Consider the following 14,529-nt stretch of genomic DNA (forward strand, 5'->3'; position numbering starts at 1 on the left):
GGGGGCAAGGATGCTCCCTGCAGGAGTGTATCTGAGTCTGCCCTCTTTAGGGGTACCTAGACTGTCTGGTGCTCACTAAGACCTGCATCCCCCACCCCACCCCCAGTTTGAAGCCTTCCGTCACCACACACCCAGGTTGTCAGCGTCTTTCACATAATGCTATTATTTGGGGAATAGTAAGCAGTAAAAAACACTACGGGAGCCTTGCAGTAACTCAAACGTGATGCCAGAGTCATCTCCAAAAAAAGTTTATTAGCATGATTAAAAACATTTTCTTGAATAACAGAGATTCTAAACATGAAAGTATATCAGTGGCTATACCTTACAACCAATATTTGGAATTGAATGGACAGCTTTATTGCCAGTCTTCACTTATTAAAAACAATCCGTTTATTGGCTCCATGAAGTCATGACTATTGCTTTGTCTGGGAATGAGTCCCAACTGCAATTAAGTATAAAAAATATCTTCCATCATAACTGGAGTGTGACCTGCATTGAAGAACAGCTCTGAGTAAAGAGTTGATAAAAATCCAGAGTTGGGTTTTTGTTTTTTAAAAACATTCCTTTTACACACTACAAAGAAATAATTAGTATTTTGGCTTTTTAAATTCCTACATGATATTCGGAATGGCAGTCCCCCAAGGTCCTCCCATCACATAATTGCGAACCCTCTTCTGGAGGGTAGATCCTGGGGTGGACTCTGAAGACTTAGCCTCCGAAAGTCTATACTGGTTTGAGAACAAAGACAGCGTCATCAAGAACGTAGTAGTCATTATACATGTCACCTTCGCACAGGTATGGCAGTCTGGTGAAAGCTTCGATGACAAAACCAGCTTTTCTGAACACCTCAGGCAGGCTATTCACCTGTTCTTCCCAATTCTGTCCCTTGATTTCCAAGATTTCTGATGGTTTCTCCCACTTGCCACCTACTAAAACAAATAAAAACATTAAGTTAAATTCTTGAACAACGAGCTTCCTACAGAAGGAACAGGAAGACTTGGCATGTTCCAAGCTCTGGATGCCTGGATGGGCCAGCTCCTTCCTACTCCCACACCCTTTGGTGCGGGCAGACTGTGAGGCTGAAGAACTTGCCCAGAGATGCCACGCTAACCATCATCGGAACAGAAATGTAACCCTGGGTTTGTCTGAATCCAAGGTCACACTGGCATCTTCTCTGACAGAGCTTCAGACAGAACCTCCTTCTGATTCACTGGGGTCGTAATGGTAAATGGGTTTGAAAAACTGGTCATTAAACACTAGAATAATGAATCAGAAAGTGACACATATAATTTCAAAGAGGGTTTTAGACAAATGCAAGAACACATTGCACTGTGAGGTAGTTAACCTGCACAATTATTATGGACAGATTTACCAGGCTGAAAATAAAAACAGGCTTATGATGGGTTTTTATAAAAACAGACCACCTGTGTGTTTTTCAAGGAAGTTGACCCATTCCTTAACTTTGCAGAACAATTTCATAAAGAATTAATCTCTAAGACCAGAGAGAGCAAGGACATTAGAATGTAGGGAGTCACCTGGCATTTCTTGGGATGGTAACTGTCAGTCATCTCCAAACCTATGAGATGCCTGGAGAGTGGGGACACCAAGCAAGGTTCCAAATCCACAGATAAACCAATTACTAACTACAGACACACACAAAGATAAAAACATATTTAAATTTGGGGGTTCTTTTAGATGCTATGGTAATGTAAAAAATACACATTCTTAAATGTGCTACTAAATTCAGACCGAAAATAACTTTCTGTTCATAAGAAAATACGTAATCAGCAGCTGCAAGAGTGGGAACACCACAGTGAAAAGCACAGCAGGGGTCCTCAGTGAACCGGTGCTGCACCCTCTTCCTGGGCCAGGGTCTTCCCTGTGGACGCTGTGGACGGAGGGAGTCACCGTGGGAGGCCACATCTGAGCATCCGCTCTCCCCGACTCCCCGCAGCACAGGCGGTGGCACGGGACCCAGGCTCAGATGCACTCGCTCAAGCACTGGAATGAAGAGCTAGTATCCCCACAAGCAGGGACATGAGGCACATTCCCTGGGGGTCAGTGCAGGGGCAGTGAAATCCCATGGCTGGGGCAGTAACTGAGTGGTACCGACAGTCGCTGCAGCAGCGCACATTAGACCAGCTTTACAGGGTGACTGGGCACGTTCTTCCTGGCTGTAGGCCCCAGGAATGGTTCTCCAGTCCTCCCAGGAACTCTGGGAGCCACCCCAATCCTGCCAATAAGTTTCCTTTTTCCTACAAGTCTGAGTCAGCTCCTGCTGCTAACAGAACTACCCGAGGATGTAGGCGGAGCAGGGGTGACAAGGACCCAGAGCACGAAGGGCCTGTGCACCTAAAATCTGTGCTTCACAGCACATTTAAAAGGGGTCTTTGAATTCAAAGCTGGACACAACCAGTTAATGACAGACAATGTACTTCCTCGCTTCACTAATTCTCTTGGTCCCATAAGATGACACTTCTTTTTACTGCTCCCCATACCCAGCAGTTACTAGCCCAGAGCAAGGCCCACAGTAGGTGACCCAACCGGCAACCGGACTGCTCTGAAAATGTAAAGTACCGTGTGTGAAGCAAAACTCCTTTCTGGGAACACGCACCACATGTGAAGCAAAACCTCACACAAAGCACCTAACACCTGTGCGGATTTATACAATCCCTAAAAAGTATACACGCACATTTAGCAATGTGCTCAACTTTTAAATGGTGAAACTGCTAAAAACCATCTTTACACAACTTCAAAAAGTTCCCAGTTATGGTTCCTAAATAAGAGTTCCTCTCTTCAGTTCTTCCTTTCTAAAAAAAGAAAGGAGGGGGGAAAAACCAACACTTCAAACACACCCCCGACGGCTGCACACATACAAAGACATGGAGGCCGTGAACAGAGGCGGCAGGATCCTTCTCGGTCTGGAAGTCAATCTGGTTCTATTTTATGTCGGTAAGGTGTTTTGTTTTTTTTTCCTCCTCCACTTTATTTAAATTAATTGTTCTTTCTGCCTAGGGCATTTATTTTTTTAAGCTCTACAGAATAATTTTTAAATGTATAACATTATGGAAATCTATGTCTAAGGTGATAACTTTCCTCTTCCCCCAGAGAAATAGGTAATAAATAAAAGCTAAGGAAAAGTTTCATATTAGCCTGAAATTCCCTTTGCATTATGCTGCAGTAGAGAATACCCCACCAAAGAAATGCAGATTAGTTAAGATCACATGTGCTGGTCATGTTGGCGATTTAATTCCCGTACAAGCAAACTTGCTCTGCACATCACACCTACTGAACAGCATTTGCTGAATGAACACTCTAGAAGAACAGTGTTTCTAAAAAGCTGAATTTCTGTAATTTTAAAATACTTATTTTCAAAAAACACCACAACTCCTAGACCATGATATATCTGTTTTAAAAATTCTGCCGACGCCATTTTTTCTCTATGAAAAAGAAAGGGTTTCTTCCACCACAGTTCTAATACCCTCAGATTAGCCCACAAAACTTGTATTATAGGATAGGGAAGGGGGCAAAAGTTCCTAAAATTAATATTTTCTCATCTATAAAGAAATACACCAAAATGTTAACAGTGTTTATTTTAGGTAAAAGGAGTATGATGTCGTCACCTGTATTTTCAGTAATATTCTATTTTTCTCCTATATGTTACTTTTAAAAATTAATTTAGTTACTGGTATTTTAAAGAAAAATCCTGATATATTCTAAAAGATGTGCAGACAAAACGTGGGATCAGCCCTACCTGGGAGCGGGGTGGAGAGGGGGGCTGAAAGGAGAGGCTGCAGTCATGACGACAGGGGCCACTCTCCCAGGCTGCTGCTCTGCACATCTGGAATTTTCTATAACAATAAGCTTTTTTTTAAGTGTCAAAAAATTGTTCTCTACATATTTTCTAACTTGGTTTAAAAAAAAAAAAAAAAAACGGTAAAACAGCCAGGCACCATGGCGCATGCCTGTAATCCCAGCAGCTCCAGCTGAGGCAGGAGGATGGCGAGTTCAAAGCCAGCCTCAGCAAAAGCAAGGCGCTAAGCAACTCAGTGAGACGCTGTCTCTAAATAAAATACAAAACAGGGCTGAGGATGTGACTCAGTGGTCGGGTGCCCCTGAGTTCAATCCCCAGCACCAAAAAAACAAAAACAAAACAAAAAAAAACAGTAAAATGATCTCTAAATTTCCTCCACTGAGATAGACTTTTCAACGTTTTTCAATGGGGGCTATTTTGATTAAACAACAACAACCCTATGGAACATAATAACTCGTGAAAGAAATGTTTTACAGGAAGAGGCTGTGGTGTGACATTCCCCAAACTTCTCTTTTTTGTTAACATGTTGCTTCACTGCTGGGGGAAGGGGAGAGGAGCTTCCTCACAGGTCTCTGCCTGTCAGAGGAAACCACAACTGGTGTTCACCGCCTCAGACTAAGGAGAGCCAGGAACCTCCAAAGTTGCGACTGTTTGTCTTACTTACCCTGTGTACAGTTCTTAACAGAAAATGTTAAGAGTCAGCTTCCCCTTTAAAACTTTTACCTGACAGACAATTTGAGACTGAGACACTGTTTACACCGGGTACATTTTGACAGGTCCAATTCCATTTCAAGTTTCCAGTACATAAAGGTCACTATATATTGTGAAGTAGTCCCCTGGACTTGTAAGTGACTGGGCCTGAGCAGGAGACAGGAAGGTGGATCAAACACACCTGGGGGTGAATCGGCCCCTCAGCTGGAGACCTTGCTCTGCTGAGCCTCATACAGACACAGAGTACTGGAAGTCCCAGGTCCTCCCCAGGTGACTGACTTCATCCTGTCATCAGGTCACTACAAAGTTCACAGCTCATCTCAGACTGTACAAATTCTAAAATTAAAACATGCTTAAGAACAGATTCTAATCACAAATGCCATGATTCTAATTTTAATTTCTCTTCTGTTTGGGTTGGCACATAAGATAAAAGTTAAGTGAAAAGAAAGCCCCTGTCTGAAACTTAAACATCAGACACCTGGGTTGCTTTTTTATTTCATTTACAGGAGCAAAAGACACATTCAGACAAATAAGACCAGCTGGAAACACAACCAGGCAAAAGGCAGATAACAATCTGCCTAAATTCCCATCTGTCTCAACCAGTAGTTTTATATGTATGGGCTCCGATGCCCCAGAAGGAGCCTGGGGCAGGCCTTCCCATGTACAAGCACCTAGGTGGCTTTCCAGTGTCACATGCCTGGCATTAGAAGACCACGATGGGAAGCCACACTCCAAGCAGCATCACACAATGGAGAGTTTAGGCAGCTCCATGAACACCCTGTGGACAGGTGCCCACAGTTCTCTCTAAAGTGAGCATGTGGCACTATGGGAATAGTGGTAGTGGCAGGGGCAGCAGCAAAAATAGCTATGTTTTATTGAAAACTTACCGTAGCTTAGGCAAGTAAATGCTCTTTATGCATCTTTATGCACTTGAACTTGACACAAACTGCACAAGGTCAATAACATCATCCCCACCATGATGAGGGAAGTGACAAGAGATCACAGAGCTAGAACCATCAAGAGCCAGAATTTGAACAAGTCTGTGGCTCTTCTCTTTATCACAATATTGTTAGTCAAACAGGGCAAATATTACAAGAGACTACAGTGCAGTGTACAAGTGCCAGGAAGAAACCAAATCTGCTGGCCACAGCGTGGCTCACTCGCTTGACCCCTGCTCTGTAACCAAAGACGCTGCAAGCCAGGCCAAGGCTGCGTTTCTACAGGAGTACGTCCTGCCTTTTATCATGCTTCCAGAATGGACACTGGCCTCACAAAGGAACCGTTGTGAACTGCCATGAATTGCTAGCTATCCCAAACCCCATGAGACAAAAAGAAAAAAAGCTCATGTGCTCGATCAGTGGCAGCGACATTTGCACAGGAGCTTTGAAACGCTTCACCACGCTGAATACAACACTCCTATGGGCACGAGGTACAGGGAGGAATCAGCTCTAAGAGATGACGGGATCTGCCCAAGATCAAAGGAAAGGCTGCAAGGAGCAAGCATACACCAGGACCCCGAACTTCTGACCCCAGATATGCTGGTGCCTCGGCTCACCTGGCCTACTCCACTGGAACCTCTCTGGGGCTGTCTTCAAGTAACCAGGCGGCATGCATCCAGTCAGGAGTCACGGGGGTTAGGACCAGTGAGGATCACTGGTGTCTGTTTCTACAGTCTTGTTTGTATTGAGAGTAAGGTAAGAAAAAGAAAGGGATGGCTGGGGTTCCAAAAACATCAGCAAAAAGCACAAGCATAGTGAGGGAAGCCCGCTAAACACTCACCTGCTTCCTCCCCAGGTGCTGTGGGTGCCTGTATTGTCTCTGTCATGCAGCCACGTTACCTAGAGGTGGACTACACTCACAAGGCTGTCACCATAGAGTGCACCTTCTCCACAACTGAATGCCCTTCCGAGCACCCAATGAGCCTGTGGTTTCGCTATGGCGCTCACCAGCCTGAGAACCTGTGCTTGGATGGATGCAGAAGTGAGAAGGACAAATTCACAGTGGGGGAAGCCCTGGCCCAGAACCGAGTTTCTCTCACTGTCAACAGGGTGACATCAAATGACAGTGCAATTTACATCTGTGGCATAGCATTTCCTAGCGCAGTGACACCGAGAGCTAAGCAAACTGGAGGAGGGACCACACTGGTGGTAAGAGGTGAGTCAGTCAAGGCTTCTTTTCCATGTCATCACATTTTGCTCAGACCTTTAAAATCTTCACATCACTTGCCTATAGAAACTGAGAGCAATTTGAAACTTAATACCCTAGCCAGTGACCCGAGGAGCACAAGTCACCACAGGTTTGGATTCAAGAACCATTCCAACCCAATATGGTACTGGGCACTGTGTTGTCTCTCCATACCCAAACTTGACTAGTGGAGAATGACCAACCACGTTCTTCCTAGGTATAAAGCACCAATTCCATTAACTCAGCTTTTTCAGGAACTGGTTTGGAATTGCTCCACCTAGAACAATACACTAGAGAAGCATAAACAGTCAATAAACTGGACCCAGGATATACATGCATTATGCAGAATAAACACAAACCTGAAGAGAAGACACTGGTGGTTCCCTGACCCTCCTCATTCTGCCTGGACAAGAGAGAAAAGCTTCCAGAGATCTGCTAACACCCCTAACAATCCCTCACTCAAGTGAGGGTTTTCCCATCAGTAATTTCACAAGTCATTCACTTGAGTAGTCTGAGATTATGGAATTTCAAGTTGGCACACATCTGTAGTCCCAGCTACTCGAGAGACTAAGGCACTAGGGCTGCTTGCACTCTAGAGTTCAAGGTCAGCCTAGACAACATGGTGGGACCCCATCTCTTAAAAAAAACTTCAGAGAAAAAGCTTCACATGTTTCTGGGAGAAGAACAAGAAAGGCAGTAGCGCTTTGCCATTCTTGGATCTCTTGCCTTAAAAAGGACTCTCCTATGATGAGCCTGAGATCATTCCATTCAAACACGGTCTCGAAATCAACCAGCCCTTTAGTTTTAAAACAGGACTCTGAGGATCTAAGACTGTCTGGTATAATACCTGCTTTTAACCACTAGGGGTACTCAAATGAGCTTTTGATACTCAAATGTCACTTAACCTTAGTTTATTCTCACCTGTAAGAAAAATCAGAAATGAGTTAACATACATAAAGTATATAATACTGCCTAACAAATAACAAAAATACTCAATGAATATTAGTTACTGACATGAAAACACACGACTTCAGAGACTCATATGCCTCAGTGCCTTCTAAAAACAACTACTAGAAAAGAAAATGGTTTAGAGAAAGATGAAGATCACAAAAAAATTTGTGCATAATTGAAAAGTTTTGCTAAAATGCCTGCCTTTTCTATAGAGATCCTAATTTAGCACTGAAAAAAAATTTTTTTTTACCATAAAAACACAAATTTAGTTGACAGGCTACAATGGGATTCAGAAAAAGATACCGTGAATATAGACTTAGGTGCACTTTCGAGTTGGTGATTTTTCTTTTTTAAAATGTAAGCCACTAATATTTTAAGAAAAAAATTTAAACCAAAAGTTGCATATTAATATTATGAAACATTTTTTAAAAGTTGTATAGAGTTAATTTGTTAGTTTCACAAGTAAAAATGTGTGTACTGCATTCACAGGATAAGAATCCATGGGATACTTGGTGGGAATGCACAGGTTACCAGATAATAACTAAAAATCTAATTGTACTTTGTACTTCAAATAATCAAGAACTTGAAGAAAGTTACTTAATCTCTCCCTAGAGCATAGAACACTTCCTGTCAGGAGACATTAAGAATGTGAAAATGGTTCAATAATTTCACCTGCAGAACTTTAGCAGAAAAAGCATATTTCACAATAGTATGCCTGTCTTTTTTTTATTTTTTTTTTTTATTAGAGCTTTATAGTTATACATAGTGGTTGGGTTCATCCCAACAAACTCATGCATGCATAGTGGGTACTATGATCCTCAATGGATGGCCTTCTCAGGCTTTTTTTTTTTTTTTTTCCCCTTTTTTCTTTTTGTTAGCAGGATTAAACCCAGAGACACGTAACCACTGAGCCACATCCCCAACCTTTTTTTGAGACAGGGGTTCACTAAATTGCTGAGGCTGGCCTCAAACTTGCAGTCCTCCTGCCTCAGCCTCCCAAGTCACTGGGATTAACAGGTGTGTGCCACCATACCCAGCTTAGACTTTTTATGGGCATCACTATTCACTGTGACATTTCCAAGGTTATACATGACAGCACTCACAAACAATGTGAAAATATCTTAACTTCATAAGTGATGACACTTGGACACCACTTCCAACAAAAGAAAATTTAAATGCCCTTAAACGCACTGGCTTCAAAAGTTTAATTCATTGTACCAGATGGTTAATTGAATTTTTGAATTTTTAAATTTTTTTAATCTTTAACAAGTAACATTTTCAGTATAATACAATTAAAGAACTGATGAACTGGATTTAACCATCATATACTTGAATATCTTCTGAATCAAAAGACTCCCCCAAAGAAGTTTACATGAACAGGCAAATGGAATGAGTCCATATTTCACCTGTAACTTTCAGCTTCAATGATACTGTACACATGCATACATGTGCAAGAATATGCTTCACCAGTGGCTGTTTCCTTCTGTTCCCACCATTAAGAAAGTAAGCTTCTCAGCAAGGAGCTGCAGAGTGCCCTGACCGTGCTCTTGGTGCTGCTGTCCACCTACACTGCTGGGGTATGTGTGGTCTTCACAGTTCTCTCCAAAGTAAGTCAAAGGTTCCTACCCTGATGTCCCCAAAGCCTTAATATTATCACAGGGAAAATAACTCCCAGCTCTCCCTCAGCGGTGAGCCTCAGGAAGAGCTCACCTGATGAACACCTCCCGCTGCAGGAGGACCAGGGAGGCCTAGGTTTCATCACTGACATTGGCCAGAATACAGGAGTTCCAGGGTTTCCTCTTTCAATCCAGTCCTGTGGGATGAAGAGGCCATCTTCCATGCTAGCTTCTTCTGCAGGAGGGAGGGCGGGGAGGCAGCAGTGGACGGCAGAGCTACTATCACCTATGAAAGCCCTGAGAATAGTTTTCAGGAGGAAGAAGAGATTGATGAAGACAGAAGCTGCCTTAAACTATTCAAAAAGGCCTAAACTTATTTAAAAAGAATATAATTTGACTGTATATATGTCTTAAGAGCAGATGTACATGTATTGTGTTAGAAGTACTCCAAATTCCAAATAAACATTAATCTGAGTTATTTTGTTTACTAATGAAATAAAAGCATCTCAGAAATGACATGAAAACTATTAATACTTACTATATATCATTTAAATATAAGTTAGCTTAATCTTATGGTATGACAAATGTGTTACAATTACTGTAAATGCATAAAATATTTATACTTTCCTTTTCTTCCTGACAGTCGAAAACTAACATTCTGAGAAACAAAGAAACAAGAGAAGATTCACAAAAGGTACAGACCAACACCTGTAAAATATTTTCTAAACTGTGGCTGCCAGTAACTATTTCAAATCTGAACTATTTTAAGAAACACAGAGAACATGTGTTTCAACCATAGATGCCAATGTTTCCTACTGTCAAGAACCTGCACGATAATCTCAAGTGCTTAACTGTGATTTCAATGTGATAGCTTTCCACCAATTTAATATACTCAAACTACTAAAGAGTTAGCTGTAGGGTAGATGTGTTGGTGTGCAGTTTCTGAGACTGGTGACAGTAATAAAGATGATGTGCTCAAATCATCACTTATGCTCCTAAAAGAGAGATCTTTTTCTCATTTGTATTTATAGAAGAAAAGCGCTCGGCGTATTTTTCAGGAAATTGCTCAAGAACTATACCATAAGAGATACACAGAAACAAGCCCACAACCTGTAAGTACAAAATACCAAAAAGATGGAATACAGGCATAAAACACACTTCACAGAGAAAACTAAGCCACCAACAATCTGTCAGTACACATATTTTCCTTTAAAAGTCTGAAAAAGACCTTCACATAAAATGCATTTTTACACAGAACCTGTTGTGATAAACACATAAAAAAGGAAATTTGATACAATATTAAATAGCCCCAGGCTAGCATCTTAAGTGACAGTGAAACACACTGGACACAGAGAATGTTTTCAGTACAGACAAGGATGCTTTTGTAGATTAAAAGCAGTTGGTTTTTTGTTCTTGTTTTTCCTTCTCTTCTTTTCTTTTCTTTTCTTTTATTTCAGTACTAGGGATTAAACCCAGGGGCACTCTACTACTGAGCTACATCCCCAGTCCTTTTAGTTTTTTATTTTGTGATAGGCTCTCACTAAGTTACTTAGAACCTCACTACGTTGGCCAGGTTGGTATCAAACTTGTGATCCTCCTGCCTCAGCCTCCCAAGTTACTGGGATTACAGGAATGTGCCATGCTAGATCAAATTTTTTTTAATTACTTATTACTGATAAAATAAAAATACATTCACATTAGAAAAGATATAGCTAAGATAAAAATGAGTATTTCTTTAGTCTCTGGGATTGGAGTGATAGGAAGAGTGCATCTGTATTATCTATAATACATTCTGATTAAAGTCCTATATAAACAGGATTTCCAACAGGATGCTGTTTTAGAGTTAGCAGAACAGGAGCTCTGTTTTCATAATACATAATCAGATTCTCAGACTTAAAATGTTTATAATGAACTTATATACGACTGAAGATATTTTCCTCTTAAACTGCATCTGAGAGCAAATTCCAACAGGAAAGTGCTTATAGGGTGTGGTTATTTTAACTCACCTTTTAAAAAGAATATTAACTCGAAAGAGAATATTGTTCAAATAGTCATTTGCTCCTTCAGTGAACACATAAGACAATGGTCCACTTACCTAGGACGGCACTCGGAATAATTACTAATGCCTGTTCATACCTTTTTCTCACTGAGGCTGGGCCATCTTTCTTCAACAGTCCTGGAAGTAAGAACTGTAAAGTTCCCAGCCAGGGCTTTGACAATGACATTTAGACAAGAAAAGTATTTTTCAATCCCAACATCCTACTCTAAATGAAGGGAAAATGGTAACCTGACCTTTAAGATTATTGAAAGAAAAAAAAAATTATTGAAAGGATACTCAGGACCCAAAATGCACGATGGCAGAGCAGCTTCCACGTTGGGTGGAGGACGGCATCCTTGGTTACATAACCTTAAACATGGCTCATTATTTACTATTGCAGGAGAAAGACAATACTTATGAAAACAGAGGAGCACTTTCCAACTGTGAAAGGCCATAGACACATTTTCATTTTCAATTAAGTCACTGAAAATCCAACTCCAGAAGCTATGGACATGCACCAATCAAAAACAATTGAAGGTAAAAGGAAAAGACAACTGGCTGCAAAAGAGGAGGCCAGAGTATAAGGAACAACGACTAATTACAACTAATAGTAATTACCAAAATACTAAAACCCAACAAAATGCAACTGAAAAGAAAAAAATTCTAAGCAGCCTCATCAGATTATAGGCATGTATCTTCAAAAAATTTTCTAACATGTATCCTATGTCTGTTTCATTCAACATGTTAATAAGTGTGTGATGGCTATCACCCTGAAGATTTGAAGTCAACGACATGACTCAATCCTGAGTGGAAGAAATGTCTTTGTGGGTAGTAGAAATGATGGAACAATTAGCATCAGCTGGGAGAGATAAAGAGAGGGAGAAATATGCTGAAATTTGAGTCCAAGGAATTTGAAAAGTACCTTGGAGCAAAAATTATTTCTTCTAATACTGTTAATGAGGCAATGGAAAAATACACATTTTCCTACCAGGGTATGTAAACTAAATATCATGCTACCAACAAAAAGTGAGAACAGAGAACAGAATAAGAATATAAATGCCAAAACATGGAAAACGCAAAAGCAGAATGTTAAACAGAGAAAACCTCAGAAGAAATAAGCCACAACTGACTCTAGATGTCAGTGTTGTGCCAAAGAAGAGTACCTTGGAAGGCTACATACTGCTCCACACAAGGACCTCTGCAATACTGATTTCTGACCAATTCAGGAGGGAAATAGCAGACACTGAACTGGTACAGCAAACACGTTATGGATTTCATTAAAATTGCACTAAGAAAACAGGATATGAATTGTTCTTTGACAGCTACTTAGTGTAAACAATATAAAGTACCAGCATGTTTTTATTATTAAACATGAATTATAATGTATTGTTTGTTTCATTAAAGTGTTTATTTTAAACTAGCATTAAATGAAGCATATTCTTTTTATAACCAAGATATAATTTTTAAATATTTTAAGATTCCTTTGGAAGCATTTTACACTGCTTAAATCAGTGATATCAAACCTTTCTGATAACACGAGCCCAGAAAAATAGAAAAGGGAGAGGATGAAGCATGTAGCCTCATTTTACTTGTATGTATATGTGTGTGCACGTATATGTTGTGTAGGTGCATGCTGTGTGTAGCATATGCATGTGTGTGTATATGTGTTTGTATCTTACACACAAAACAAAACAATGTTATAAACAGCAGCATAAATAGAGGTGCTAATTTTTCTTCCTATAATTCAAAATAAATTTTCTGTGTGCCAAGGTGCACACCCTCACTTTGAGACTACTGGCTTGGGTGAAATAAATGAACTTCTAAACCAGATGGCAAAAAAAGGGCAACACTAATTCCATCTAGATGAACAGAAGGAGAGATGAATTAGATCATTTACTTTTCATTCTGGCAGTCATTACATTTTGGCACTTAATTCCAGGGCTGAAAAGACACTGCTCCTTGTATTAACTAACCAAGAGACAAAATCCCTAAGATAAACTAGTATTAACTTCTGAGTATACCTTTTCCAATGTAAGCAAGGACTATGTTTCAAAGATCGCTTTCCCAAAGAAAGGAGTCCTGTTCCCTGGGTCATATAGGAGAGTGCCTGGTGTGTATATACCATTCGTTCTTTCATTCATCCATGTAGCTGACCAAATTTATTGAGTGCTATGCTTTTACGCAAGGCGTCCTTTGCACGCTGTCCTCGGATCACACTCCAACCCCACTGTACCCGTGCCTTCATACTTTGCATATGCTGTTCCGCTCTGTAAAATGCTTCCAAGATTTTAAACACAGCTCACTAGCGAGCACAAGGCCCTGGGTTCAATCCTCAGTACTGCAGAAACGAAAGACAGAAGAACAGTGTCACTCCTAACACAAACCCTTCCCCAGCTCAACAGTTAAAGGAGCTTCCCTTCTTGAAACCCAGAGTACTTTGTCATATTTCTTATCACATACCCTACCACTGCCCGTTACACCTATCTTCTGTACTAGTGAGTATTTTAAGACTAAAAGCATGCTTCACATTTATCTTTTATTTCCACTGCCTGGCTCTATCTGGTACATAGTAGGCCCTCAAATGTCTCCATATGAATACAACTGAACAATATTCTATTTTTTTAATCCTTTAGAATTTCACTTTCTAGTCATTGACTCTGACCCCTCTCCATAAAAACTATATTCATTGAATCCCTATATTAACTGTCTTGCTATCTGAATATCCAGAAGAAATGTCACTGGAAAGGGTTATTAAAATACTGTAGATTTCCCTTAAGATCTGAGCTTCCCACAACAGCAAAAAGAGAATAAAATTGAACCAACTTATTTTCATTTGGGTTGCTAAAACAAGTTGCCATAGACTGGGTGGCTTATAAACAACAGAAATTTATTTCTCGCAGTTCTGGAGGACTGGAAATCTAATATCAGGATGTCATGCAGCCGGATTCCGATAAGGACCATCTTCCAAGCTGCACAATGCTCACTTCTTGTATCCTCACGTGGCAGAAAACTGAGAAGCAAGGTCTCTTGGATCTCTAATGACAACACTAATCCCATGTATAAAGGTCCTGACCTTGTGACCCATCTAATCCTAGTTAACTGCCAAAGGCTCCCACCTCCTAATTCTATCACAGTTGGGAGATGGGGGGGGCACATGAGAAGGAAATGAACCAACAGATGTCCTAGCATCTACAAATCCTACCCTCTAGACAAGA

General features: G+C 40.6%; 2 protein-coding genes across 5 annotated transcripts in view; one reads left to right on the forward strand and one right to left on the reverse strand.

Annotated features, from left to right (window-relative positions):
- Positions 1–232: 232 nt before the first annotated feature.
- Mettl9 (methyltransferase like 9) overlaps positions 233–14,529 on the reverse strand; it is a 38,636-nt gene continuing 24,339 nt past the window's right edge. For 2 of the 3 annotated variants that reach the window (XM_047533366.1, XM_047533364.1), the window contains exon 5: positions 233–929. In XM_047533366.1, coding sequence (XP_047389322.1) covers positions 724–929 — 206 coding nt within the window. In that variant the 3' untranslated portion in view covers positions 233–723. The remainder of the gene's footprint in view (positions 930–14,529) is intronic. The other variant, XM_047533365.1, reaches the window with a different exon arrangement.
- Positions 2,837–12,987, forward strand: Igsf6 (immunoglobulin superfamily member 6). Of its 2 annotated transcripts, none has more exons than XM_047533367.1 (6): positions 2,837–2,952; positions 6,320–6,679; positions 9,161–9,267; positions 9,920–9,970; positions 10,308–10,388; positions 11,715–12,987. In XM_047533367.1, exons 1-6 carry the CDS (start codon positions 2,883–2,885, stop codon positions 11,769–11,771), a joined length of 726 nt encoding a protein of 241 aa, XP_047389323.1. In that variant the 5' UTR covers positions 2,837–2,882; the 3' UTR covers positions 11,772–12,987. The 2 variants fall into 2 exon arrangements, with proteins under 2 accessions (XP_047389323.1, XP_047389324.1); XM_047533368.1 differs by having other exon boundaries at positions 9,161–9,237.

This window comes from Sciurus carolinensis, chromosome 18 (assembly GCF_902686445.1).
Source record: "Sciurus carolinensis chromosome 18, mSciCar1.2, whole genome shotgun sequence".
Lineage (NCBI taxonomy): Eukaryota > Metazoa > Chordata > Mammalia > Rodentia > Sciuridae > Sciurus > Sciurus carolinensis.